This window comes from Juglans regia, chromosome 8 (assembly GCF_001411555.2).
Source record: "Juglans regia cultivar Chandler chromosome 8, Walnut 2.0, whole genome shotgun sequence".
Lineage (NCBI taxonomy): Eukaryota > Viridiplantae > Streptophyta > Magnoliopsida > Fagales > Juglandaceae > Juglans > Juglans regia.
The window spans coordinates 6,279,762-6,304,379 of NC_049908.1; the positions used below are offsets into that span (position 1 = coordinate 6,279,762).

The window sequence follows — 24,618 nt, forward strand, 5'->3', positions numbered from 1 at the left end:
ACTGCACCACCACCAGTAGTCTCATCCTTCGCCGACTATCCCTCCACTTCCTCATTTCCTCCAGCCGACGACCCCTGATTTGTGATTTGTGTGGTGATTTTGTGATTTGTGTGAAAACTTGTGCGGTGATTTTGTGATTTGTGTGGTGATTTTGCTGTGAGGATGTAGAGATAGATGTAAGGAGAAGAAAAAAAAGAATAAAACAAGTTTACTATTCATTACTGTTCATTCATGTTCATTGGGCTATAGGCTCTTTTAAGTATAAGGAGATATATATATATATATATATATATTAAATCTTCAGTTTTCTTTTTTTGTTGATCATTGGCAATTGGAAAGGACTACCAAATACTAAAGTTGGACCGCTAACCCAATCATACATGTGATCAGCTACAAAATAATTAAATTCTACTTACAAATTAACATAGGAAACATATATTCAACATAGTTGACATAATATAATTTGATTTATAAATAAAATAAAATATGATACAGATCAGAATATGTCATATCTCTAATATGAAAATGTGTTTTTCACATCAATTGGCAAACACACCCAGGGGTGACAAATCGTGTTATCGGGTTGTGTTCGTGTCATGTTCTGTCGAAGTATGAATATTATACTATATGGGTCAACATGAACACGACCTGTTAAACTTAACGTGTCAAGATCTCAAACCCTAATACGACCCAAACTTAACGTGTCAAGATCTCAAACCTTAACACGACCCGTTAACATAACAGGTTGACACGACATGATCCGTTATGACCCATTATTAATTAATAAAAAATAAGTCAATACGACATGACCCATTTCAACCCATTATATGTTAATGGGTTGAACTAACTTGTTTGAACCCGTTTTATTTTAACCTAATTCACATAATTTCACATTAAAATTAAAATCACAATATCATCTAAAAACATAAAACTAACTACTAATAAAAAATCATTACTATTATTCATATGTTAACATCTAATAAAGTTAAAACCAATATGACAATCAAATATCCTTCACAAAGAAAAGGCCAACTGCAAGTAAAACAAGCCCTATTCCATTGAATACGATTCCTATTAACAAAGACACAATACATTGAATACAACCAACCAATATCACAAAGACACAATCCAGTCAAGTTCCAGCCAATATGAAAAAGTCCAAACTTAAGTCCCAACAATACCAAATAAAGAAACAATACAACCAACCAATATAACAAAGTCTAAACTTAAGTCCCAACAATACCAAATACCAAAAATAAAATTCCAACAATACCAAATTATCGTTCTCACCTGCTGCCTTTGACATCTGACATAACAAAACAAAATTGAACATGAAAAATCAGCATGATTTTACAAGTGTATAACAATAAAATCAGCATTCCAGAACACTACCACAATCCATAACAAACAAGCATGGTTTACAAGTTTCAAATTGACTCCAGGAAGTTTTACTAACAAGTCGTCATAATGCACCCATTCATGCATATTCATGATCACTGTAAGCTAGGAGTGCATCTCCTATTTAGATACATAGATTTCAAAGATTAAGCTAATTAAGCTCACATGCATGAATGTTATGACAAGTAGTTTTCATCTACAGTAAAAACTCACATGCTAATTAAGCTCACATTTACTTCAATTTATATATATACCACATTGGACCCGCGAATTCAAATCAGAAATAGAAAATTATAATTCATTTTGCCAAAAGCTTAATGAGCAAAAAGAATAAAATAAGCCAAATTAAGCAAAATGAATGGTCACAGGACATATCTTCATAATTAAAATTAGCTAGCACGACTTAATGTTCATGAATGATCCCAGGCCATATAATTTTGTTAAAAAAGAAAGAAGGTGCCGACATCTTGAGTATGCTAAAATATTATATACAATGGTCAATGGGGCCCTACGTTTCTTTGAGTTTGTGCTTGAAATCTGGAAGATTTTGGACCTTTTTGAAATTGAGTAAGAATTTTATTTTTAAAGATGAAGAAACTTGATCGAAGTAGACGCTTCATAAAGTTATCTTGTATAACGGTAAGAAAAAAAAAAGGTATCAGCATTCGTTCGGTAGGAAATCCAAGAAATGGTAGGAAAAGAAAAACAAGAAAGACGTTAGATGGAGAGATATGAGATCAAAGAAACGGCAAGAGAACCAGGAAAAATGTTGGATCACCACAGTAGGAAATCTAAGAAATGGTAGGAGAACTAAGAAAGATTCTTTCTTTGGGTTGGCGATCATAGGAGAACCAAGAAAGGGTCACCACAGTCGGAGATCCAAGACGTTGTTTGCCTCCAAGAAAAGGGAGAGCCGAAACTGTGGAAATCTTTAGAGAGGGAGCTTGAAGAATAAAGAATGATGGGAAATCTCAAATCATCATCATCCACCAAATCAAATCAAATCAAAGTAATATGCCAATATTAGAGATCAAGATTCAAGTGCTAGGATTTGAGATGTTAACTTACCTTGTTGCTGGAGATCTGGAGAGAAGCTGGCGATTGAGGCTTGAGTGGCGAGACAGGGTTGAAAAGAAGGGGGAGGCCTTTTGCGAGTGAAGAATGAAGATGAATGTGAGGGAGTGAGTCGAGTGATTGAGAGTACGGCAGGAGTCTTTAGTCTTAGGATTTTTTTTTAGTTTTTAGGTATAAGGGTATTAATGTAATTTTAAATTTCTTAACGGGTTAACCCGTTATCGACCCATTAAGCAATCGTGTCTTAACGGACATTTTGACCCAAACCCGTTAAAGCTAAACCCAAATCCGCTATTATCATGTCATGTTCATGTTGGATTAACGGGTCGTGTCACGTATTGTCATATCTCAGTTACATACTGATGAGATCTAGATAGTTGATTTTCTTTAGGTTATGTGCATCCTCGAAAAAACTTAAATGAAGGCACAAGAAGGTTTTATGTTAGGAAAATGCTACTTAGTCCCCTCAAGTATACCGGTCAAAGTTACCGCTTGTGTATCTTGTTTTTGTTTTTGTTTTTAAATGTTTGCAAAAGTTACTATTAATGAATTTATGTGGTTTTCTAATTGTTTAAAAAAAGAAGAAGAATGAACTAGCTAGCGGTCACGTGCGCCCAACGGTAAGAAATGGGTGGCCGACTAGCAAACCCTGTATGTTAAACCCAAGATTTCATTCTCCCACAATAAAAAGTTCCACACGTTTATCAGAGTGTTTATGTGTGTGTATATATAAAGAAATGATATTTGCGGTTATAAAGTGTGTAAGAGCCACAAACTCATTTTGAAAAAAAAAATAAGTAAATATGAGACTCACATGAAAAAAATTAACTTTTTAATAGTAGACCCCACTCTTTTTCAAAAAGAGTATACGTCGCTTGCAGAACTCATAACTATATCTAACATTACTCCTTATCTAAATTGATTTGTACAATATTCATCTTCCAGTATCGCGGAAATCATTCAACCCCTGCATGCATGCCTTACATATACACACACATATATACAAGTCTTATTAACGTATGTAGTTAGAAAAGTCCTGACATGCATGATCTAGAGATGATACATAAGTTCTTAAATTAACGTCTTTCTTAGGTTTGAACTGAAACATCCTCAGTGATTCTCATCAATTGCACCGGACAGCCACTTTTTAATCTCGAGAAAAGCCCCCACTTCTCAGTGCTCGTGTCGGGGTCCATCACCTTCCACCTGATCAACAAATTTCCAATTCAAACAACCTTAATTATTATTAATACAGTATCATAGCTAGCTTTGTTTCTGATGATCATGAACTGATCTCAATATATAAACATTGAGGTTGATTTCGATCTAAAGTACTGTACGTATGCTGAAGCAATGCTCTTATATATTATGTTCTTTGAGATATATTCACTGGCCTGTATGTGGTGATCAGACGGTGGAGAAACACAAGCATCATGGCTTTGGCCATGTTCATCCCAAGGCAAGTCCTCCCTCCCATTCCGAATGCCAAGAAGCTGTATGGCTTTGTTTCTCCCTATATCAATGGGAGAGGGAAAATCACCTTATCAAATTATACTTCGAGGAATGAATTTCAACTTCTTTTTCCTTCCCGGAAAATAAGAACAAATAATTGAGATTTCCCGGAAGAGATAAGACTTACAGCAAATCTTGTTGGATTGAACTCTCTTGGATCCTTGTACACCATAGCATCCAGGTGTATTGATTTAGCATCAATATTAACGTTCCAACCTCTTTTGATCTTAAATCCTATAGCAGCAATTAATACATGACCTTAAATCAGATGAAATGTATACTTCCTTAAGCAGAGTATTTACTTTTTGAAGCCTTTAAGACAACAAACCTTCAATCTCACAGTCTTTGAGTGCTTGTCTTGGGAACCATGGTACTACTGATGCCATCCGTAGGGATTCTTTTACAACCTGTTTGTGACAACTATTTATCAACTTTTCGAATACATCCACAAAAAAGATGATCATACTGCAATAAGTACTACCTTAGAAGCATAAGGCATCTCAGTAAGATCTTCAACCGAAAGATATGGCTTCAGTGAAGTCTTTTTTGCCATGTGCTGTTGTTCATTCTGCTCCCATAGGCAAATTAGCATATAAGAAGAGTTAAGAAATTAATATACCATAATCTAATGGAAATCATCAACAAATGCACGATCCTGTGTGTTGTTGCCTGTTGGGCGTATATACTTGGTTTCACTTACCCTAAGTGTCTCAAGGACATCTTGGTTCTCATCCAAGAATTTAACCATCCATGTGATTGCACTTGCTGTTGTATCCTGACCTGCATTATCTTCCAAGATGTAAGTAAGAGTTTAGGAATATTATGCACTTTTGCAAAATTTTCAAGAATCAATCCCCACAAAATGATTTCAAAAACAAAATGAGATAGATCTGCTAATATACATTCGGGGTATTTCTTTAGCAATCTTTTGCTAACCTGCAATAATCATAGTTAAGATGTTGTCTTTAATCTCTGCATCTGTCAGCCTTGGAGCTTCATCATGAGTACTAGATGATTTTTCATCCTCCATCAACATCTGTTGCAGAAAATCTCCTTGATAAGCTTGTTTTATGCCTCCTCTTCTTTCACTAATCGCCTTGTCCAGTATGTTCATTATTCTTTTTCTGCCCTGAATTGTCATTAAACAAAGAAAAAACATGATCAAATGTGGCTAATTATAAACTTTTTAGGCGTTCTGATTATATTTACCTGGAGGCCTTTATGGAATCTTGTCCAAGGTAACCTCAAAGGGAATGCGAGCATTGCTTCACAAACTTGGGCGACTTCCTGCTGCAACATCTCTAGTTCTTCCCCGCTGTCTAGACTTATCAGCATTTTGCACATTGCTTTGCAAGTTATCTGCACCCGATCCAGTCGCCAACATCAGTACTCTATAGTAACTCTCGACCACTGTTAAAACGACAACAACGACAACAAAAAAAGAAAATGCTGGCTTTCTCAGCCAACTATGATGATAATTCAGTCAGTGTGATAAGAAGTGTTGCCACTTTTCTGATACTATTGTGAACTCGACATGTCTAGGACTGTTGATCTTCGACTTGGGTTTTCGAAGGGATTATAGTAGCTCTGGAGTTCGGCTCATTAGAGTCGGCTCTAGCTCATTTGTGAGATTCGTATTGGATGATAGAGCAGGTGACAGAAAGAAAGGATCCAATTGCTTGCAGGACTGAGGCCTCTGAGTCTGTGACTCGAGCCAGAGGTTCCGTTTTATGGTCGCTTAGTTTCCTTCTCATCCATTGATGGGCTCCATTTAGAAGGCCTTTAATTGGGCCAGAGACTGAAGCAAGCATGAGTCTAACAATTCAGATTTGGACCAGATTTTCCACTTGTGGGTCCCCATCTTTGTGATTAGCAACTATTTTATCAAGAGTTTTACCACTCTCACAAAATTCTTATATAAAAAAAAGTTACACGTTACTAAGGCCTAGTTTGGCTTTAGTTTCGACTAGCTCACTTTTATTTATTTTATTATTATTATTTTGTACATAATTTTTATTATTATTTAATATTCTATCATTAATTTTTTATTATTTTTTACAAAATACCTGAGAATACCTTACCATCTAAACGCAAGCTTAATATAGTACCATAAATTTACTTTAATTGGACCAATCATTTCTGTGTATTACACAATATTACCCTTTTATTTTAGATTTTTTTTTTTTTTTTTATCTGGAATCATACTTATTATTGATGTGTCACATTTAAAGAGAGGACCACTTAGAATATGATTTCAATATTTACCACTTAAATAAACAATTAATTAAAATATGTTTGCCTCAACAATCTGGGATTACAAAATATGATATCTTTTTATCTGTTTTTCTTATGGATTTTTCGGTCAAATGTACCTTGAGTGCCTCTTGGAGTACGACCACAGTGCTGCCATCATCCCAGCAGTTGAATGTTTCCACGATTGATTCATCAAACTGTTTGACAAGAACTGATATAGAAGTAGCTGAGAACAAATTGGAGAGACGGGTACGGATCAGTTTGTGGTGTTGGTCAGAAGCACAGAGAAGGCTTTGATCACCAACAAGCTCTGCGATCGACCTTATGTATCTTTTGGTGAATTTTCCCGAGTCATTGTTCAGGATTGCCTTGGCTGACTCTGTGCTCGAAACAAAGACATGCGTCTCCCCAAAGATGTTTGTCCTGAAGCAGTTCCCGTACCTGTTCCACTAATTCAGGATCCTTTTGTTTCGAAGAACAAAAATCTCATAACAAGGAGGAAAAAAAAAAAAGCATGTACTTTTAAATCCACATGAAGTTTTGGATAAAACCAGTTTTCATAATCTATGAAAACTTCTTTTTCCTGGGAGTACTAGAAACTGGTTTGGAGAGAAGCAGATGGCATTCATGTATAAAGAGCGTCGGAAAATTTATGAAAGAGATGTTACGTACCGGAGATGGCGAACCCGGACAAAGTGATAGAAGCCTTTGCCACTGTAGATGGAAGCCATGAACTGCAAGGTCTCTCCAATCAGCGGTAATCCTGGACTCCCTGGAGGAATCCCGGCGGTTGGTTCTTGAAAACGGCATCGAAACATCTTCGGTACTATTTGAGACATCAAAAACAGAGAGGCACTCAAAACAACAAGAGCGTAACAACAAATGCGAGGTTGCAGGAGATGAAGCAATAGCGGAAGCATTTTTCGATCTGCTATGCTGCTGGGTGGGCTGCTATATTCATTCTTTTGCTGCATAATCATATATATACATATATATGAATTCAAAACGGTTATCAGGGGAAAGAGCCACGCGTACGGTAGAGAAAATGATGTTGGAGTTTTGGCCGACAGTGGCTTTCCCTTTCAAAAATCAGGTTTCCACTCGAAAACCAGAGTGACAGTGGTGGGGATGTGAATGGAGGACGCACGTAGGCTCTCTTTTGAGATGGTTAGCTTCCATTTTTACGTTAGTTGAATTGTTCTGATTTAAAAAAGTAAAGATGAAAAATGAGTTTAAATGTATTTATAAGAAGTTGAAAAAATTATATCTCACATAAAAAAAATATTAAATTAAAAAAAAATTGAATCTCAGGTTTCAAAAAATTTTAAATTGTGATAAGTTTAATAAATTGAGAATTTAAATATTAAACTAAAAATGAAAATTAGATTAAAGTGAATTGTTGAGACTTCAGAGTCTTTGAACTTGAGTTGAGTGGCGAAAATATTTTCGTTGTGGTCGGATGACAGTACCTCTAAAGATGCTCCATTTTCGAGCTACAGAACAGAGAATCACCCAGTACTGATGTTATTTTGTACGTTTGTTTCTGACTTTTGCTCATTTCCCATTCGTGTTATAGATATCGAGACAGCGACAAATACGGTAGGGACAGGAATATTATTAAGCAAATACGATACACCTCAATCTATTCTCCAAGTGCAATCACAGATCAATAGATAAAGCATTACGCCAACAATCTCTTTGACCGTCCTGAGAATGGAGAATACTTTCCGGGGTGTTCTTGAACGGTTCTCTCAAATTTGGGGCCGTGGATAGAGGTGCCGTGCGGACTGTACTAATTTTGTGATTGGTGAAGCATTTGAAGATGCACTCGAGTCCTTCATTAGGTCAGAGAATGGCTTTGCGCAGAAAGAATATCCTCCGGCTTGTTCTTGAAATAATTTATAAAGTCAAGAGTACGGACCTACAGGATCGGGTTATTGAGGGAACAGAAGGCTTGATAAGTTTGACATAATAGAAGAAGCGATTCAAGCATGCTATGACATCATTTCTGGGTGGTCTTGTCCAGTAAGCAGAGAACTAAGTGGAGAGGGAGTATCACACATTGATACATACCTCTTTGCATTCCATTCCTCTGGTTGGAAGCTTGAAGATTGCAGAGGATTTTTTTATGATTGCAACTGCAAAAGAGACTGTAGTCTGATTATTGGTTTTGGACAAAAGTGAAGATGGGGGATTCAGTATTTTTTTATTTAATAAATTACATCTAGGGAGGGGATACAACCAAGGTTTTGATTACAAGGTACACAGCTATCTACATATTTCATTTGAATTTTGATATGCATGGTTGCCATTGATTTACCTTTTAGGATTTCTATACTTTATTATCAACGCTTTATCATCTTGACATTTGGAAAGCACATATTTTTTTCCCCAGGAAAAGTGGGATTGTGTAGATAATTCATATTATTGCCAAAAGTTTGGAATTACATAGTAAAACTTTTAGATAAAGGCAAATTGTTACTAATAATTAAGTAACTGACTAATTTTCCAGATTAAAAGTTGAATTTTGCTGCTGCAAGGTGTCGATTGTTATGCTTTGAGTTGCAATTTCTTAGGCATCTTTCATTGACCTAGATTTGAGACCCTTTGAAGAAAATGGAAGACTTATTACGAGTTACACAAGAAGATTGGGAGCTGTTACACTCGCATGGTGGAAGCCGATGAAGCCACAAGCATGAAGGCTAATTCTACTTACAGAGATTCAACACAATGCCTTGGATGATAATTATCTGACCGAAGATTATCACTGCTCATCTTTACTAATGTTTCATCACGTTGTTGAGGTAATTAGATTTGCCTTATAATATATTCTTTGTTTTCTTTTTTTTTTTTTTGGTGTTTCTTGGTAATTCAAACTAACTACTAGTAGCATTTTTTTGTGTTCTCTTTACTCTTCACTACCAGTCTTTTTTTTTTTTTTTTTTGGATTAGATTTCAGACCACGAGTCCATACTCTGGATTTGATGTTTGCAGATGGAGTTACTGTGTTAATTGTATCATTCCTACCAAATTTGTGATTTGCAAAGAAATGCTGTACCTGTAGAACTTCCAATATACATGTGTACTTCTGTTTCGTATTGCCAAAAAGGAGCTTACAACGTTGATCTAGCATAATCTTCAATAACAATCAAAGGCATTGAGTTCTGGACTTCATGATGCTGGGGATCTGTAAACAATGCTTGCCACTGGTTCTTAATCAGGAGGCATGCAATTGCATTCGGAAGATTGGTTTTGCACGTCACATCTACATGCATTGCCTACATTATGCAACTCTATTGACATACATGTGCATGCTGCTATGTACCTCATATGCATTGCGATTTCACATGGTATTTTCATTTTCTTCTCATTATATTTATGGGATTTTAATGAGAGAACAGGAGAAAGTGACAGATCACTTGTTTTTTGCGCTCAGTGGAGAAATTGATGCATCAACCACTTCAATGCCGTTTCATCCATGCCCACATGTGCTATAACTTCATACAGCTAGATATCATATTTACTATGGTGTCCAGAAACTTAGGACTTACTTACTGTTCCAGGTAGACTTCCCTTTGAAGCGTAATTACTAAACACAACTCTGCAAGCCGGACAATTAATATCAAAATTACTCAAATTAATTATGCTGTGTAAAATTAGTTTGGAGGACGAACTGCTTATTCATATCATATCTTGATGCTCATACAAGTGTTCTCAGATCCTAGCAAAACTGCTCATATTAACTAGGATGCCCTTGAATTTGACACATCGATGTTGCCACTATATATGCTGTTGTATAATGGAGCTTTGCCGCCATTCGAGCTATTGATCTCTCCTAAACAATCCCATCCCCCCCCCAAAAAATGGAGTGCAGTTTAGGATTTCTGTGGAGGTCTCAACTCTAATCATAATGCATCTTGAACATATAGTATTTCGTTTTAATCCTTTGTTTCAAATTGATCGAAGTTGGTTTAGTTTTTTAATACTCTTAAAACCAGATTTTGAGTCTCGGATTGGACATATGATATAGAAAATCCATGTTTCTAACTGCATTTTCAACTGCAGGCCGGCAGCCTTCCACAGAGCACATTGTACTGAAGAATCAGTTTGCCGACACTATAGAGCCTATTCTCGTAGCAGGGCCCAAAGTAAATATGGAAAAACAAAATTTTCAAACTCAGCCTGAGCAGTTTTGGTATCTTAATCAGCTTAGTGGAATGATTGTGCAGTCCAATTATGTTGGCTGCATCCGGGTGAGCAGTGAAAAGGTCTCTCTCTCTCTCTCTCTCACACACACACACACACACACAAAACAGTGTGTATTTAATTAAAACACATAGTTGAAGTTCTGAATACGACCAAAAAATGTGTTAAATAGACCGTATAAGTGGGCCAAGTTGTGCCCCCATTCAGCTGACTTGAGAAACTAAAGGGTGTTAAATGCCTTGTGCCCTACCCAGTTAAGACAAAAGGGTAATGTCATGTCACTATTAAACATCCTAGATTAACGCAGTGGATTATGTCTAGATAAGATCGTGGTTCCTTGAGAAAAGGATCAAGTTTTCACTTGGATGGTGTATCATGTAAGTAGCAAGTAGCCGCATTCATTTGGTTTTTCTGCATTCAGCCGTCCACTTATGCACTTGTTATCCAGGGGTGTGAAATTAGAAAAGAAACTGTCTAACCTCTCCCAAATAGTGAGGGAATTTTATTTGGATCAAGGGCAAACAGTGTATTCCAGAAAAGAAGGTTTTTGTTCAAGAGTTTCTGGACATTCTGCATTAAAAGCATATCTGATTAGATCAACAGCCTTCTGACTGGCATTTACTTCCAGTCACCAACTAACAGTGTCACTCTTATTATTCAGTACTGGACCACACTTATATCCAAGAACACAGAGAAAGGATATCCCAGCACCTTTAAAAAAACAAAACCTAATGAAACTGAGAGAGAGAGGGAGAGAGGGAGAGGGAGGGAGAGAATGATTTTTATATAGCAACTCTGGATCCATCCGTATTTTCTGTAGCATCTGTTTCAGTCCTCCTTTGCTTTGCTTATTGATATCCAATGATTTCAAAGGTTCCATTCAGTCTGTCCTCAGGCTTGCATACTTTCAAATGCAGCATGTTTACATGATGTTCTTTTTGCTTGTTTAATTTATCTGTGACCATTCTTTCTCCTTTCACTGACACTGCAGTATATGGCAGCCATATCATCCCCCCCCCCCCCCTTTCCCCGCCCTCTCTCTCTCTCTCTCTCTGTGCAGTTCTCAGTGGTACGTTCTGACCAAATTCTGTGTGTTGCAGAAAACTGTAGTGTCAGTGGAACTGCTCTGTTCAAAGTGCAGGCAGAAGGTGATGAAGTTAATTGCAACAATCGATGGGATAACTTCTATAGTCCTTGACCCCTCAAAGAATACGGTGACAGTAATCGGGGAAGCCGATCCAGTGAGGATCATCAAGAAGGTCCGAAAATTCAGAAAAACTGCCACTGTGGTCAGTGTAGGTCCCTCCAAAGACGAGAAAAAGGATGAGAAGAAAGATTCAGTTGTTCTTAATATTCCAAAGACATGTCAGAAATGTGATTTATGGTATGTGATTGGTGATGATTATTACAATCGTTGTAGCATTATGTAACTAAGCAACTCACATTTCAAGAACCCTTTCATTATCATTTCATGCTGCAAGATCTGGCTAGCTTTTTTATTATGGGGCCAAAATAATAAAACCATCTCTAATGGTTCGTCCCCCCCAAACAAAAGAAAAACAAGAAGCGTGAAGTTGTCGTGTAAATTTTAAACAATTTACTGAAATATTCATTGAAATCGACATTATTCTCGACTACATTGTCCAACATGAATAGAGGAAGGCGTGATTTAGGTGTTGTGGACGTTGGCATGCCGCTCTTGAAAGGTACGTACCAACCAGAGACAGAGAGAGAGACAGAGAAGGAGAGATTCTATGGTCATTTGAATGTCTATCTTTCTCGTATGAACCAACAGCAACTTCTCTGTTATCCATCTGTTCTTGTCATCGTAATTTAATCATTTTTAGAAATATAATTATACGAGATACCAATCAAAAGGATTAAATCCCTGGTCGAGAGCATTTGAACAACATAATGATCTCAATCAATCCCATTAAATAGTTGGTAATAGATTATATTTGGATAGTTAGTTGAGATGAAAATTAAAAATTAAATAAAATATTATTAGAATATTTATTTTTTAATATTATTATTATTTAAAAATTTAAAAAAATTAAATTATTTATTATATTTTATAGAAAAATTTATAATAATAAAATAAGATAAATTAAAATATTTCTCGATACAAACCCGGTCTTATACTGATCTAGGAATCATCGTCGATGGTTGGTGTAGCCATAAATCTATCCTACATTCATTGAGTACTGATGTCAGGCACTATTATATCGTGTGTTGCTATTCAGTCCTGTCCTGGCAAGTTGTCTCTCAAATATTTTAATTTTTTTAAATATTAAAAAATATATATAAATTCACTAGCAGGTATTTTGTTAAGGATAATATTATTCTTACCATTCTATTCTATCACTTTATTTTACTGTTTTGATTTTTTTAATCACTTTATTTTACTGTTTTGATTTTTTTAATTTTTTTTACTTAATGATTAAATAAGTATTTTTTAATAATATTATGATTTTTTAATTTTTTTAAAAATAATTAAAAGTTTTAAAAATTACATGTATGAAAAAGTAAAAAAAAAAAAATTCTTATAACTAACGATAGCTCTCAGCTACCGCTGGGAGCAATGACTATAGCATAGTCCCTTTTTTAAATATTTAAAAAAAAAATTAAAATGCAGGTACACTTGAGGTGATAACCTAATATTTTCTTACGAGTAATACTATGTATAGTCATGAAATCATAAGTGTAGTGAAGTCGTTTTAAAAAAGAGAGATACATTATTAAAAAATTAATTTTTTTCATGTGAGTTTCATATTTATTCACTTTTTTAAAAATAATTACGTGGTACTTATATACTCACGACTACAACTATCATTTTCATTTTCCTATTACCAATAAAAGGAACTTTTCTTAGATCTCGTTGTAGTCAGAAAATTATATATCAATGGAACAACAGAAATTGTTTACATTTCTATATTTCTCTATAGGATATGCTATAAATATTTGTTTATTTATTTATTTTTGGGCAACCTTCTCATCAACTGATCATCCTCATTGGTTTGGTTAAATTCATTTTCAAAATTTAGTAAACATCAAACTTTTTTACATTTACCTATTCTATTTAAATTCAATCATCAAATTAGATTATCCATTCACTATCTATAAAATAGTAAAATATTATTAATTTAATAATTTTTTATCACATTTTGTAGCTCTACCAATTAAATGTTAATAATAATTATAATCTAATTAAATTAATATTAAAAAATCATATTTTCAAAATTCATTTAATGCTAATAACAAAAAAATTTGATTAAACTCATCTAAATTTCTATGTAAATTTCTGAATTACAAACCAAATAGTATTTTTGCTTTGAGTGAAAAACTAATATTTTAATATTTATTTGGAGTGAGAAATTAATATTTTAATGTTTGCTGAATCAATTATAGTTCTCCATCTTTGGCCAACCACTGTAATAAAAATCTAAATTATTTTAGATTTGTCCAATTCAATGTGAGATGTTTTTTACATCAATTATGTAAATTTTAGCCAACCTTCTTATTTGACCAAGCCAATGAGGATGCTTTAAAAGATTCCCCGGATGCGAGCAACCTGCCTTGGAGAGAGGGTTCTCGTATATAAAAATTAAACAAAATTTTGTGATTATTGAAAAATAAAATAAAAAAGAATCATTTATATATATATATAGATTTTAAAAAAGTATATGGGGATTATAAATTTTTTTGAGAGCCATTTTCTATTTATATAAAATTAAAAAAAAAAAGCCTAGGAAATATGAATTAAAAAAATTGGGGGGATGGCTACCTAGCTCCCTTAAGCTATGTTTGGATATCAATATCAACTTAATCCATCTCAAATTAATAATTGATGAGACTTGTTACTTTTTCAAATTTTCATAAAAATTTAAACTCATATTAATCTATTTCATATATTTAAATACATCTTAACTTATTTACATTTAAATTTATAAAATATTACTATTTACAAATTAACTCAAATTATCTAAAATCATTTCAGCATTCAAACATGGTGTTAATGTAATTACACCGTGATTGATAGCCCGCTCCACCCACCACCCACTTTGGATAGATCCATTTAGAGTCTTGTTGCAGCCATCGAAAAAGTAGTCCGAATGAGTTTATCGAATAATGCATTTTATTTTTTATTTTTATATATTTATTTAATCATCATAAATACTTTAAAAAAAATAAAAAATTATAATATTATTAAAAAATACTTTATTAATTATTAAATAAAAAAATCATATATTATTTAAGAGCACTGCTACATCTCCCGAGAGATGTAGCCCGAAAGTGTCCCGAATAGGTAAAAAAAATTTTTTATTTTTTTATTTTTTATTTCATATATTTTTTTAATCATCATAAATATTTTTAAAAAAATTAAAAAATTCATAATATTATTAAAAATATTTTTTTAATCATTCTATAAAAATAAAAAAATAAAAAAATAAAAAAAAAGTCCCATTCGGGACATGTTTTGGGTCCCGAATTCGGGACCCAAAGCATTTCTCATTATTTAATCCCAATTCGAGACTCAAAGAATTTCTCATCCATTTACTTGACTGATGTGTACGGAGCTCCTAAGTAGCTGCTTAACTGCCTTTGTGTCCTGTCTTTCTTCCAGTTCCGTGCTCCTCTACCCAACAACGTGAGGTTGGTGTTCAATGGTAATCACATAAAACGAGATCTGACGGAGTGACGTGTCATAATTCTGACCGTTAGATTTAAAATTCAAAGTGTTATTTGACAGTTGGTGGTAGTGTCAAATTTTGATATTTAAAGATATAAATAAATAAATAAATAAGTTTATTTACAATCGATCCGGGAAACTGCCGGGACATTACATTCCACGTGGCCAAATTAAAGTATATTTATTATCTTTTCGTCTACTCCTTCAATTCCTCACAGAACTATTGAGAAAATAATGAAATTCTTTTCACTTTCTCACAAAGAACTTTCTGTGAGTTTTGTGAAAGTGAATTTCTTTTCAATTGTTTTAGAAAATAAAAGTCATCTTGAAAGATGGAAAAAAAAACTCATCGCACCTATATATAGGATTACTGATTCGGTGGATCTTCTTTGTTCTTTATTGTACGTGATGATAAAAAGTGATAAAGTTATCTAAGTTCATAGAGGTTATACTTGTGGAGAACAATGAATTCAAGAATTTTAAAACTTTGTTCTCATTCTATTCCAGCCATCTACCTCTTTATTTTTCCTACTTGTTTTACATTTATTTTTTATATGTCTTGTTTGGTTGTCGAGAAAATGGAAGAAAAGTATTTCGGAATTGGCATTTTATCTTTTTATTTTTTATTTTTCTGGGATAATGAAAAACTCTACTAAATTAGATCCATTGGTGAAAAATAAAACTTTGGTTAAAAAACTTTCATTTTCCTTAACGAAATAGCTTTCTTCACCTTGAAGGCTTAGAGCATTGGTAGTGGTTTATACATCTTCATATACAAAATTATCATTTTTAAAGAATGATTTTGCATATGAAAAAAAACTCCCACATTGGTTTATGCATCTTTGAACCAAATAATAATAAAATATTATTATTTTTTAATTTTTTATTTATTTCCTAAAATTATTTTTTTATATATATTTTACAATTAACATCCACTTTGTATTATCAACTTAATACAAATTTTATGTATCAAAATTATCTTAATATAAATTCTACAAAGTTGATTTTAAGGGTAGGAGAAAGAAAAAAATAGTAAACTAATGTTTCAAGAATGAATAGTGCTTCTTCAAGCACTATTTATAGCTATGCAAAAATTTAGAGATGCATAAGCCAATGTAGATAAATTTAAAGACATATTCTTTAAATTTGAAGATAAAGATGAAGATAGAGAAGCCACTACCAATGCCCTTAGACGTTTTTTCTCTTATTTTTTGTGTGCTTGCTCTTTTTTTTTTTTTAATATATTGGTTGACACATCAGCAGATTACCCAGCGGTTTCCCACCGCCGATTGTATGTTATAGAGCTGAAAAAGTATCTCTTACTATGGAGTACTTCTACTTGCAAAACTACGTCGTATAAATGCTACAACTTATCGTACTAGGACGACAACATTCGTAAAAGAAATTTCAAATTAAAAATATATTTTTTCTCACAGTTGACGTGACAAAGTAAGTTATCCATAGTGTGTGCTAACAAAAACAAGTTTGTAAATACAACATTTTAATTAATTGATACAACTTATAATGGTAGAAATTAACCCATTATAAGTTAAATTTTAAAATGATAATGATAGCAATAAAATGGCTGGGCCATGGTATTTAAATAGCAATATATATAATGACGTGACATGAGATATAAAGGCAACGTAATCTAAATCTTGACAACTTGTTGTGGACCAGTGGGACGTTATTTTTCCGGATTCCATGATCTTCTAATGTATAAACTTGGAGGGAGGGGGGATGTGTGCAGATTTCCGACAAGTGAGTAGTCACAATTTGGACATTTTGACCTATTAATAATGTATAGTCCATCTTAATCGATGAATCAATGTGATATCAACATGAAAAAAAACTTATTATGTCCGACGAAAGAGACTTTAAAAAAGAGATTCCGAATTAAAGCGATGGTCACACGTCAGAGTTAGTGCGATCATTTTTTTGGACAGCTATATAATACCTGTTTTTATTAAATAACACATCTCTTTCATATTTTTGGTGGGCCCTTCAACTAGTCTTAGGCCCAATAAGATCGCGAGCACAGGCCACACGAAGAGAGTTCTATCTTCATTGCCCACAGCCCAATTCCCTCTTTCTGGCCATAAGAAAAAACCCTTTCAAAACCCTCAAAGTTCTCTACCCCTAAAATAGCCAATGGAGCCCTCGTCCCAAACCGAAATGTTGCTGATAAACATTATATGATCCTATCAGTAGCTGCTGCCTCAAGGACCGGCAACCTTTTTTGACACAATGCAACCTACCTGGATGCGAACAAGGCTCTGATCGATGATACTGGATAGGTTTATGAGGAAACAATATATAGTAATGCAGGTAAGGCTTGGAAACGTGAATATTTGTTGCATGGACGGACCACCCGGCACGGGAAAGTCCAGCTTAGTGGTGAATTATCTCAAGCTATTTAAACAATGCTACTCTTCATCTCAAATTTTATCATCTTCAATCATACTAGTTAACACAACATGTGAGGGGAGTAGTCCCCAAGGCTAGGCCGGGATGAACAGGCCCAACCCACAAGGCCCGAGCAATTCTAAGCCCGAGGACAATAAGTGGGCCGGGTCAAGAAGGCCCAGGAGGCCAGGGAGGAGAAGCAGTCGGGACAATCTCTTTCCCAAGGATCACCCCCAACCAAGTATAAATACCCCCTCCCTTAGTAAGGGGAGGAGTTCAGACATTTTGACACTTCAATACTTGGATTTCATAATCCTCATAAGGAGATCACGTACTAACTTTGGTATTGGAGTTGTCCCCCACCACCTCGAAACTCTCATCTCTTCGTAGTTCTAGGTAGACGAACTGGGCCTCCATGGAGTCGCTCGGGCTGTGAAACACAACAGCAACACAACACACTTAGTTTAAGTGGCTATTAAGTCAGCCACTTAAATGAAAAATGTACTTAACATGAGATACAATAGTCGGTGGGATTGGGGACGACAAAACTCATGTTGAAAAACAGTAATTTTCTATTTGTATTATAAACAGTCTACATTACATACAGAGCACATAAGTTGAACAGATGAAAAAAGAAAAATCTCAAAGAGAATACAAAATAATAGCTTGGAATATATTAATTCATTTAAAAATCGCTCTGGTTCTGGAAGACCCAACTCTCGTTCAAATTATACAAAGCGCGTGAATGAAGTGGAGCTAACATACCACCACAGACTTCCCCCTGTACAGGAGCCTCCTTTTCACCAGCAAGACTTCTTCTGAGGGGCGCAGATATAAACGCAATCTTCAGAAAGCAGAAGAGGTATGGGGAAAAAAAATTATAGGGTACACAATTTAAAATCTTAAGCTTACCCTAAACTTGGCTTCTTCCTGTCTGTCTATGTATGCTAGAAGTTCTTCCTGCCTCATTAAAGCTTCATGCAAAGCCTAATCAGGAAGAAGCATATGAGATCCCAAGTAAAAATAACAAGTGACTGAAAAAGGCAAGCAATAAGATCAACCACGCGTTGAGGAACATTTTGCAGGAAGTCCCTGAAATGTACTCATTCCTAGGCTAATGCCAAACATTATCAATGCCATAAGCCATTTACACCAAAAAAACAACAAAAAAAAAACTTTAAAGAATTGGCTAGGAGATCCAAGAATGTTGAGCAACTATCAGCAGATAGGCAGCTTTAAAAGTTTTAACTGTTTAACCCAACTGGCAATCTACCACATGAAAGTACTTGTCACTATATGCAATTGCTGCAGAAATAAAAGCTTCAATCCAAACTAATTTAGACAGTCAACCGTTTAACCCAACTGGCAATCTACCACATGAAAGTACATGTCACTATATGCAATTGCTGCAGAAATAAACGCTTCAATCCAAACTAATTTAGACAGTCAACCATATATAGGAGTTATATTGTCATAGGGGTTGGAGGGGACTTATATACAGACTCAGGTCAAAACCAACTGATATCTTGCTTTACCTAAGGCTCACGAGAGCAGACCACAGGTCTTAAAAGACATGAACAAACATACAATATTATGCAGATGCGTGCCCACAGATACATAAATCAACTTACAAGATTTGGTACAGAGCTAGTTTTTTACAGTAAAGAGATGAAAACCACACTACTGTCATTTGGGTTGTGCCTTGAGATTATCAAACAAGGGAGGATATAGTCACCTTTTTTGTTGCAATAAGCTCAGCCTCCAATGCATCAACACGACAAACAGCAGAATTCAGCAACTCCTCTTTCTCATAAGGCATCTCAAATGGTTTTGCCTGCAGCCTATCTACTTTCTCCTCAAGCTTGCCCAGCCTTTCCAAAGCAGATGAGAGCAGGTCCGCTGCATCTGCAAAACCCGGAGCAGGAGAAGGGGGATGACACTTCTCCTACAGTAATTCAACTGTCAGGTCACGAATGTTGAGATAGAATCAGACACAGTTTTCTGAAGTTTCTTAGTCACCTGGAACACCACTGAGCGTAATAGGATAATGAGGGTAAGGAAGAAGGCCACCAGTGAAGCCCAGATCTGAGTAAAGATTCCTTCTGGAGCTTTTTTCATACTTGGAAAAGAAGGTGTCCCTGCAATTCATTTCCTAAGGTATAAAGACCCCTCTTTCGGACTCGATTTCAAGCATTTTTTTCCCAACAGTGTATGCAACATCCTTGCCTGCTAGAATCAGTGATCTTTGTATCTAAAAAATTCTAAGGAAGTAAAGCCTAAAGAAAGTTTGAAAACTGTGTCCAAATTATCTAAACAATCTAGCACCCTTTCACATTAGGAGGCATCAACAGGCAAAGACAAGAATGTATCTCTATAAAGTTTTCCAGTAGTATGATATATTATGCAACAGATACTACTGTTGCAATAGATACTACTGTTGTATCTGTTGCAACAGATGTGGAATCAACAATGATAACATATGAAGACCAGGCTACACAAGAAATAGTTCAATAAATGTGCAATTAAACTATCTAACCTCCAAACGCACGTGACTCTAGAAGTGATACTTGTTTCTTCCATCCCACATCCACAGCCTTGTCAATCATGGGAACGTGTTCATCATATTCCCAAATGCCACCACCACTGCTCCCCTTAACAGCAATTCTTGCCTGAATAAACACCAGAGCATACCAAATACGAGTTGAAGTTTCACCATCCAATACTAGCATTTCAATAAATTTCCCTCCTAATGATGTCATGCAAGTTAAAGCAAAATTTTACAGTAGCAACACAGTTTTCTCCCCTTCGTTTTTGTTTATTTTTGTTTAATTAAATAGACTGAAGTGCCCAACAATACTAAGAGGCCAAGCTGTCATTAATCTCTTCAAGATCGAGTTAGGCAGCATCGGCCTTTTAATGCAATTCAGCTAATAAAACCTATGTAAGCATGATATATTTTCAGACTTAGTCATGTATATCAATATTGTAATCACTCGTATATAGTTATCAACTTATTTCATCAGCAACACTTTATAAAACCAGATTAAGTGAGATATATATATATATATATATGTAATCATACATCGAATGACCTTTACAACGCACATTTTTCCAATTCATTCTGGTAGTATTCCTTGATTGTCACCATAAAGGTACAATTTCATAACCTATATTAACTCTAAATCAAATTAAAACAATATATGGAAAGGGCCATTTATATGCAGGGTACAATCAAACATCAGGACCCAATACTAAATACTTATAATAAGAAAAAGGAAAAAAAATGATAAATGAGTAAAATATGCCTAAGAAATGGACAAGGGAATGTAATAGGATGATAAATATGAAGTTTATTAAAGAGAAGGCTTGAATAGAAAATTCTTCGTTATCCTGATGTTAGGCTCTTACAACCTAAAGTGAATGATAACCAACTCTACAATTTGAGCCATACTCACTAGAACCTTTTATTTAAAAAAAAAAATGAGCCACTAGAAGCTTTTTAATTAAGAAACATATAAAAAAATTAAGAAAAGTTGAATAGAGGTATATAAATGTGATTTTCAAGTAAAGCAAGAATAATTGACTGTTTATATTATTCAGTTTTAAATACATCAAACTATCATCTCAAAAAAGATTAAAAAATAAGTGTTTATCCCCATAACAAACTGATCCAGATGTGCCTCCTTCCAATCATTCTTGACAAACACATTTTACAAACACTTACTTCTTCACGGACAGGAGTCAAGCTTGGTTGTGAATAGCTCCTACTTGCTTTAGGTGAAGTAATTTCTTCCATTTCAGATCCTGACTCTGCAGTAGATGCATCACTACTTCTTATCTGAGTTCCCAACATGATAAAACTAGGATTAGAGAACAAAGACTGAACTCTAATTGTATATACAAAACTCAACGTCGAGGGAGTAGACCATACCATGTTATAATGTGGCTTATCAGATGAAACTATCTTCCCCTCACAGTTTGTAACAGTTACTATTTGTCTAGAACATCGTGCTTCGCCGCGAAGAACCATCTACACATGCAATTACTTTTCTAAGCCATATATGAAGCACAGTTGCCACTAAGATAACTAGCAGATCTACTGAAACAAAAGCTAGCAACAGAACAGTTCAACAATATAGAGTGAGCACTAAACCTTCAATATGTTTGGATCATTCCACGGCCCTTTGTCTGACCTCATACATCCTCCTTGGTCGGCACATGTACAGCTACCACCCAGAAATTCTGGCAACTCACTATACAAGTCCCAAAATAAAAACTTTTTTATTTGTGATCATAAAACTGAAAAAGAAAATGCACCATATCCAAAACCAATAAATCTAATCACCTTGCCTCAATTATTTCAAGTAATTTGCTTTGGTACTTGTTGCCAAGAACCTGTGAGAAAATTCCACTCAGGTAATTTCTGATAATTCTAATAATGGTAAACAGTAAATACTTTAAGGGATATTAAAAAGGTACAAATTTAAATCCTTGAACGTACATGAATCTTTGTGGTTGTTCTGGGATCAAGAAAACTTTTCACAGTGCTCCAGAGCAGCTTAAAACCAGGGCCGGCATTAATTATAAACATTCGAAAAAGCGTCTGTCGAGATGTGGTTTACATGTTAAAAGAAAATGCAAGCCTGTCATAATTCATATCCTGTAAGTACCGGAAAGTATTTTAAATATATTGACAAATGAAACCACATACTTCAGGGTAGTTGTCATTGTCAATCTTCTGCAGCCGTGTGATGAGTTCTCTTGCAGACTTGGTTAGGTTTTTAAAACCCTGCAGTGAAAATAAATTAAACAAGAAACACAGGATTGCAACTACAATACTATAACACAAGGAAAAAAATGGTCCTAGGAAAACTTCAGATATTAATATAAATTAACAAACATACCACTCCTTGAACATCTAAAATTGTTGTACTTGAATCTATGTGTCTCTTTGCAGCAATGGAGCAGGCTGGAAACTTAAATGCAAAACTCCGTTCAAACCCCTGTACATGGTATCTCACATACCGATCCAAAGTTGTCACTTGCATAAGCTTGTTGGGATCAATTTTTCCTAGTCTCTCAATGTATATAGGTCTTCCTTCCTTGTCTACGCCATGATAACCCTGAGGGTAGTATTGTAGAACTTCATTCAACTCAGAAAACTCAAAATCCTGAAAAGATAAATTAAGTGAATAAAGCATCGTGTCAAACTTTTGTAGAAAGAACTATCTCAGTACTTGCCTCAAAATCCACAGTACGGGTCAGAAACATAGCCTTGAACTGAAGGAAAAACATTTACCTCCAAAATTGTGTCTGTACCAAAGTCTTTCCTCCAGTGAATCATGTTGGCCCACATGTGCTTTGCCTTCTCAATATCAAACTTTCTTGCTTTCAAGAATCTGCAACAATAAAGCTGGACAATCAATACCATACCGATGTACATTATAAGCTGGACCTGCAATATCTTATCTTCCATGAGGCAAAAAATATACAAATTGATAAAACACCAACATGCACAGACCCCCCCTTCCCCTTCTCTGGGTGAGTGACACCAAAGCATACTAGTTGAAGTCAAGTAGTATGAGTTATATGTAACAACATGAAGCATCTTTCATTCAATAAATCAATGTCTTCACATCTAAGATATTGAATTATAAGAGAATTAGAGAACAGGACATGATTACACACTAATTTATAGTGGTTGAAACCTGCATTCAGGAACTTTCGGCCAAAAGCCCACATCTAGGTAATACAGCCAGACTGAGAAATTAAAAACAGAGATCTTCAAAGTTTGAAGGCCGCCGTCATGTTTTGGAAACAAATCAACTAGCTTAAACTGGGGACATTGATACCACCTAGATTTATTCAGGTTCCAGTAGGATAAATAGATGGAAACTAAGGCCAAATTTTCAAATAGATCAGTCCATAGAGAAGCTTAAAGCAGACACAAACACTATTAAAACCCAAATCTGAACCAGGAGACAGCAGAACTTATACAAGAAAAGATCTTTCATTACGCATAACGCGAAACAAAGGGACGTCACCTCAACAACAGGTGGTAATCATCGTGTCTCGGAGGAAGCAATTCGTCCAAGATAAGTGCCTGCAGAAATGAATCTACGACCTGAAGCTCCTCAAGATCCCGCACATCCTCAATTGAAACAGAATTAGTTCGACTAGCACTCTTCTTCCGGCTCTTCCTCCTAAGAGAATGTCTGAATTTGCTTGACGCATTGATTGCTTTCTTCTTTAGACTACCGATTCTCGTCCGCTTGTCATCCTCCGAGTTTTCGAAGTCTGATTTCCGTTCTTTTCTTTCGTCGTGGCCAGAGAACCCTTCAAAGCCTGAAGGAACATCAATAAAGTCAAAACTCAGGTCCTATTCAATTTCAAATAGACTTGCTATATAAATTCATTACTCGTTCAAGATAAACCCTAATTTCTACTTTTTCGATTTCTTCATGCGATCACAAGGTCAAGCAGGCCAAGACCGACAACTGTAAGCCACAAAACTAGCCAATTTAAGTATTACAGGAGATTCAGATTTCAAGAGACAGATGGAAATCCCGGTAGATTTAGCCGAAACAAAGACAAGAATTTGGGAAAGAAACATCGGGAGAAAGTATATCGACTCACAAGGCCTCGCAAAGCGATCTAGCGGACCCGACATGTCAACGAAATGGGGTCAGGAATTCGAATTCTAAGTCGAAGCAGAAACAGAACAGAGCATGAAGAACAAGAATCCGATGAGACAAAACCCGGGATAGATGAGACCGAATCGTTATATTAATCGGTCAGAGCGAGGAAGGTCAAAGAACGGTGCCGATCTTTGAGGAATACTATTATTCAAAGAATTTTTAGGTCATCGATCTGCAGAAAATTCTCATCAGCCTAAAATGAGTCAGAGTAACACACGGTGACGCCGTAGGGCAATACATGCTATACAGACGTACGCGGGTAAATCTTCCTCAAGCGGTTTTTATACGTTAAGAAACTTTCCACGTGTCAATAAAGTGCGTCGGTCCACTTCAGCGGAAAAATTGTTGAGTGGAGAGTGGATATCCGCTCTATTTTTATCT

General features: G+C 35.2%; 3 protein-coding genes across 7 annotated transcripts; 1 reads left to right on the plus strand and 2 right to left on the minus strand.

Moving 5' to 3' along the window:
• Positions 1-3,347: 3,347 nt before the first annotated feature.
• On the minus strand, positions 3,348-7,186 carry LOC109003267 (abscisic acid 8'-hydroxylase 3). The gene is made up of 10 exons (XM_018981346.2): positions 6,910-7,186; positions 6,357-6,678; positions 5,194-5,343; positions 4,921-5,113; positions 4,685-4,764; positions 4,466-4,552; positions 4,313-4,391; positions 4,112-4,218; positions 3,867-3,985; positions 3,348-3,678 (listed from the first exon to the last, which is right to left on the minus strand). Exons 1-10 carry the CDS (start codon positions 7,155-7,157, stop codon positions 3,561-3,563), a joined length of 1,503 nt encoding a protein of 500 aa, XP_018836891.2. The 5' UTR covers positions 7,158-7,186; the 3' UTR covers positions 3,348-3,560.
• A 682-nt stretch (positions 7,187-7,868) lies between these two features.
• On the plus strand, positions 7,869-12,060 carry LOC109003266 (heavy metal-associated isoprenylated plant protein 2-like). 3 transcript variants are annotated; one of them, XR_004802247.1, is made up of 4 exons: positions 7,869-8,497; positions 8,833-9,041; positions 10,303-10,505; positions 11,544-12,060. XR_004802247.1 is itself a non-coding variant. In XM_018981345.2 (3 exons), the coding sequence occupies exons 2-3, from the start codon at positions 10,392-10,394 to the stop codon at positions 11,871-11,873; spliced, it is 444 nt and encodes a 147-aa protein (XP_018836890.1). In that variant the 5' UTR covers positions 8,778-9,041; positions 10,303-10,391; the 3' UTR covers positions 11,874-12,060. The 3 variants fall into 3 exon arrangements, 2 of the variants coding, with proteins under 2 accessions (XP_018836890.1, XP_035549105.1); XM_018981345.2 differs by lacking the exon at positions 7,869-8,497 and having other exon boundaries at positions 8,778-9,041; XM_035693212.1 differs by lacking the exons at positions 7,869-8,497; positions 8,833-9,041 and adding an exon at positions 9,238-9,800.
• Positions 12,061-17,569: 5,509 nt separating this feature from the next.
• LOC109003265 (phosphatidylinositol/phosphatidylcholine transfer protein SFH8-like) lies at positions 17,570-24,490 on the minus strand. Of its 3 annotated transcripts, XM_035693211.1 has the most exons (16): positions 24,176-24,490; positions 23,584-23,884; positions 22,839-22,938; positions 22,444-22,710; positions 22,251-22,328; positions 22,041-22,142; positions 21,885-21,934; positions 21,693-21,792; positions 21,471-21,569; positions 21,264-21,377; positions 20,076-20,208; positions 19,559-19,677; positions 19,275-19,484; positions 18,452-18,526; positions 18,305-18,357; positions 17,570-17,969 (listed from the first exon to the last, which is right to left on the minus strand). In XM_035693211.1, exons 1-15 carry the CDS (start codon positions 24,207-24,209, stop codon positions 18,340-18,342), a joined length of 1,800 nt encoding a protein of 599 aa, XP_035549104.1. In that variant the 5' UTR covers positions 24,210-24,490; the 3' UTR covers positions 17,570-17,969; positions 18,305-18,339. The 3 variants fall into 3 exon arrangements, with proteins under 3 accessions (XP_035549104.1, XP_018836888.1, XP_018836889.1); XM_018981343.2 differs by lacking the exon at positions 17,570-17,969 and having other exon boundaries at positions 18,094-18,357; XM_018981344.2 differs by lacking the exons at positions 17,570-17,969; positions 18,305-18,357; positions 18,452-18,526; positions 19,275-19,484 and having other exon boundaries at positions 19,649-19,765.
• Positions 24,491-24,618: the final 128 nt, after the last annotated feature.

Bases quoted from the DNA above. Each gene is read 5' to 3' on its own strand.
- LOC109003267 (XM_018981346.2), bottom strand. From the start codon at position 7,157: ATGCTTCCGCTATTGCTTCATCTCCTGCAACCTCGCATTTGTTGTTAC. The intron at 4,553-4,684 runs GTAAGTGAAACC...CTATGGGAGCAG, and splicing joins ATGTCCTTGAGACACTTAGG to AATGAACAACAGCACATGGC. The intron at 4,219-4,312 runs GTTTGTTGTCTT...TTGCTGCTATAG, and splicing joins CAAAGACTGTGAGATTGAAG to GATTTAAGATCAAAAGAGGT.
- LOC109003265 (XM_035693211.1), bottom strand. From the start codon at position 24,209: ATGTCGGGTCCGCTAGATCGCTTTGCGAGGCCTT. The intron at 22,329-22,443 runs GTATGTTTGTTA...TTTTCACTGCAG, and splicing joins TTTTAGATGTTCAAGGAGTG to GGTTTTAAAAACCTAACCAA. The intron at 21,570-21,692 runs GTTTAGTGCTCA...TTGCATGTGTAG, and splicing joins ATGATCCAAACATATTGAAG to ATGGTTCTTCGCGGCGAAGC.
- LOC109003266 (XM_018981345.2), top strand. From the start codon at position 10,392: ATGGAAAAACAAAATTTTCAAACTCAGCCTGAGCAGTTTTGGTATCTT. The intron at 10,506-11,543 runs GTCTCTCTCTCT...TGTGTGTTGCAG, and splicing joins TCCGGGTGAGCAGTGAAAAG to AAAACTGTAGTGTCAGTGGA.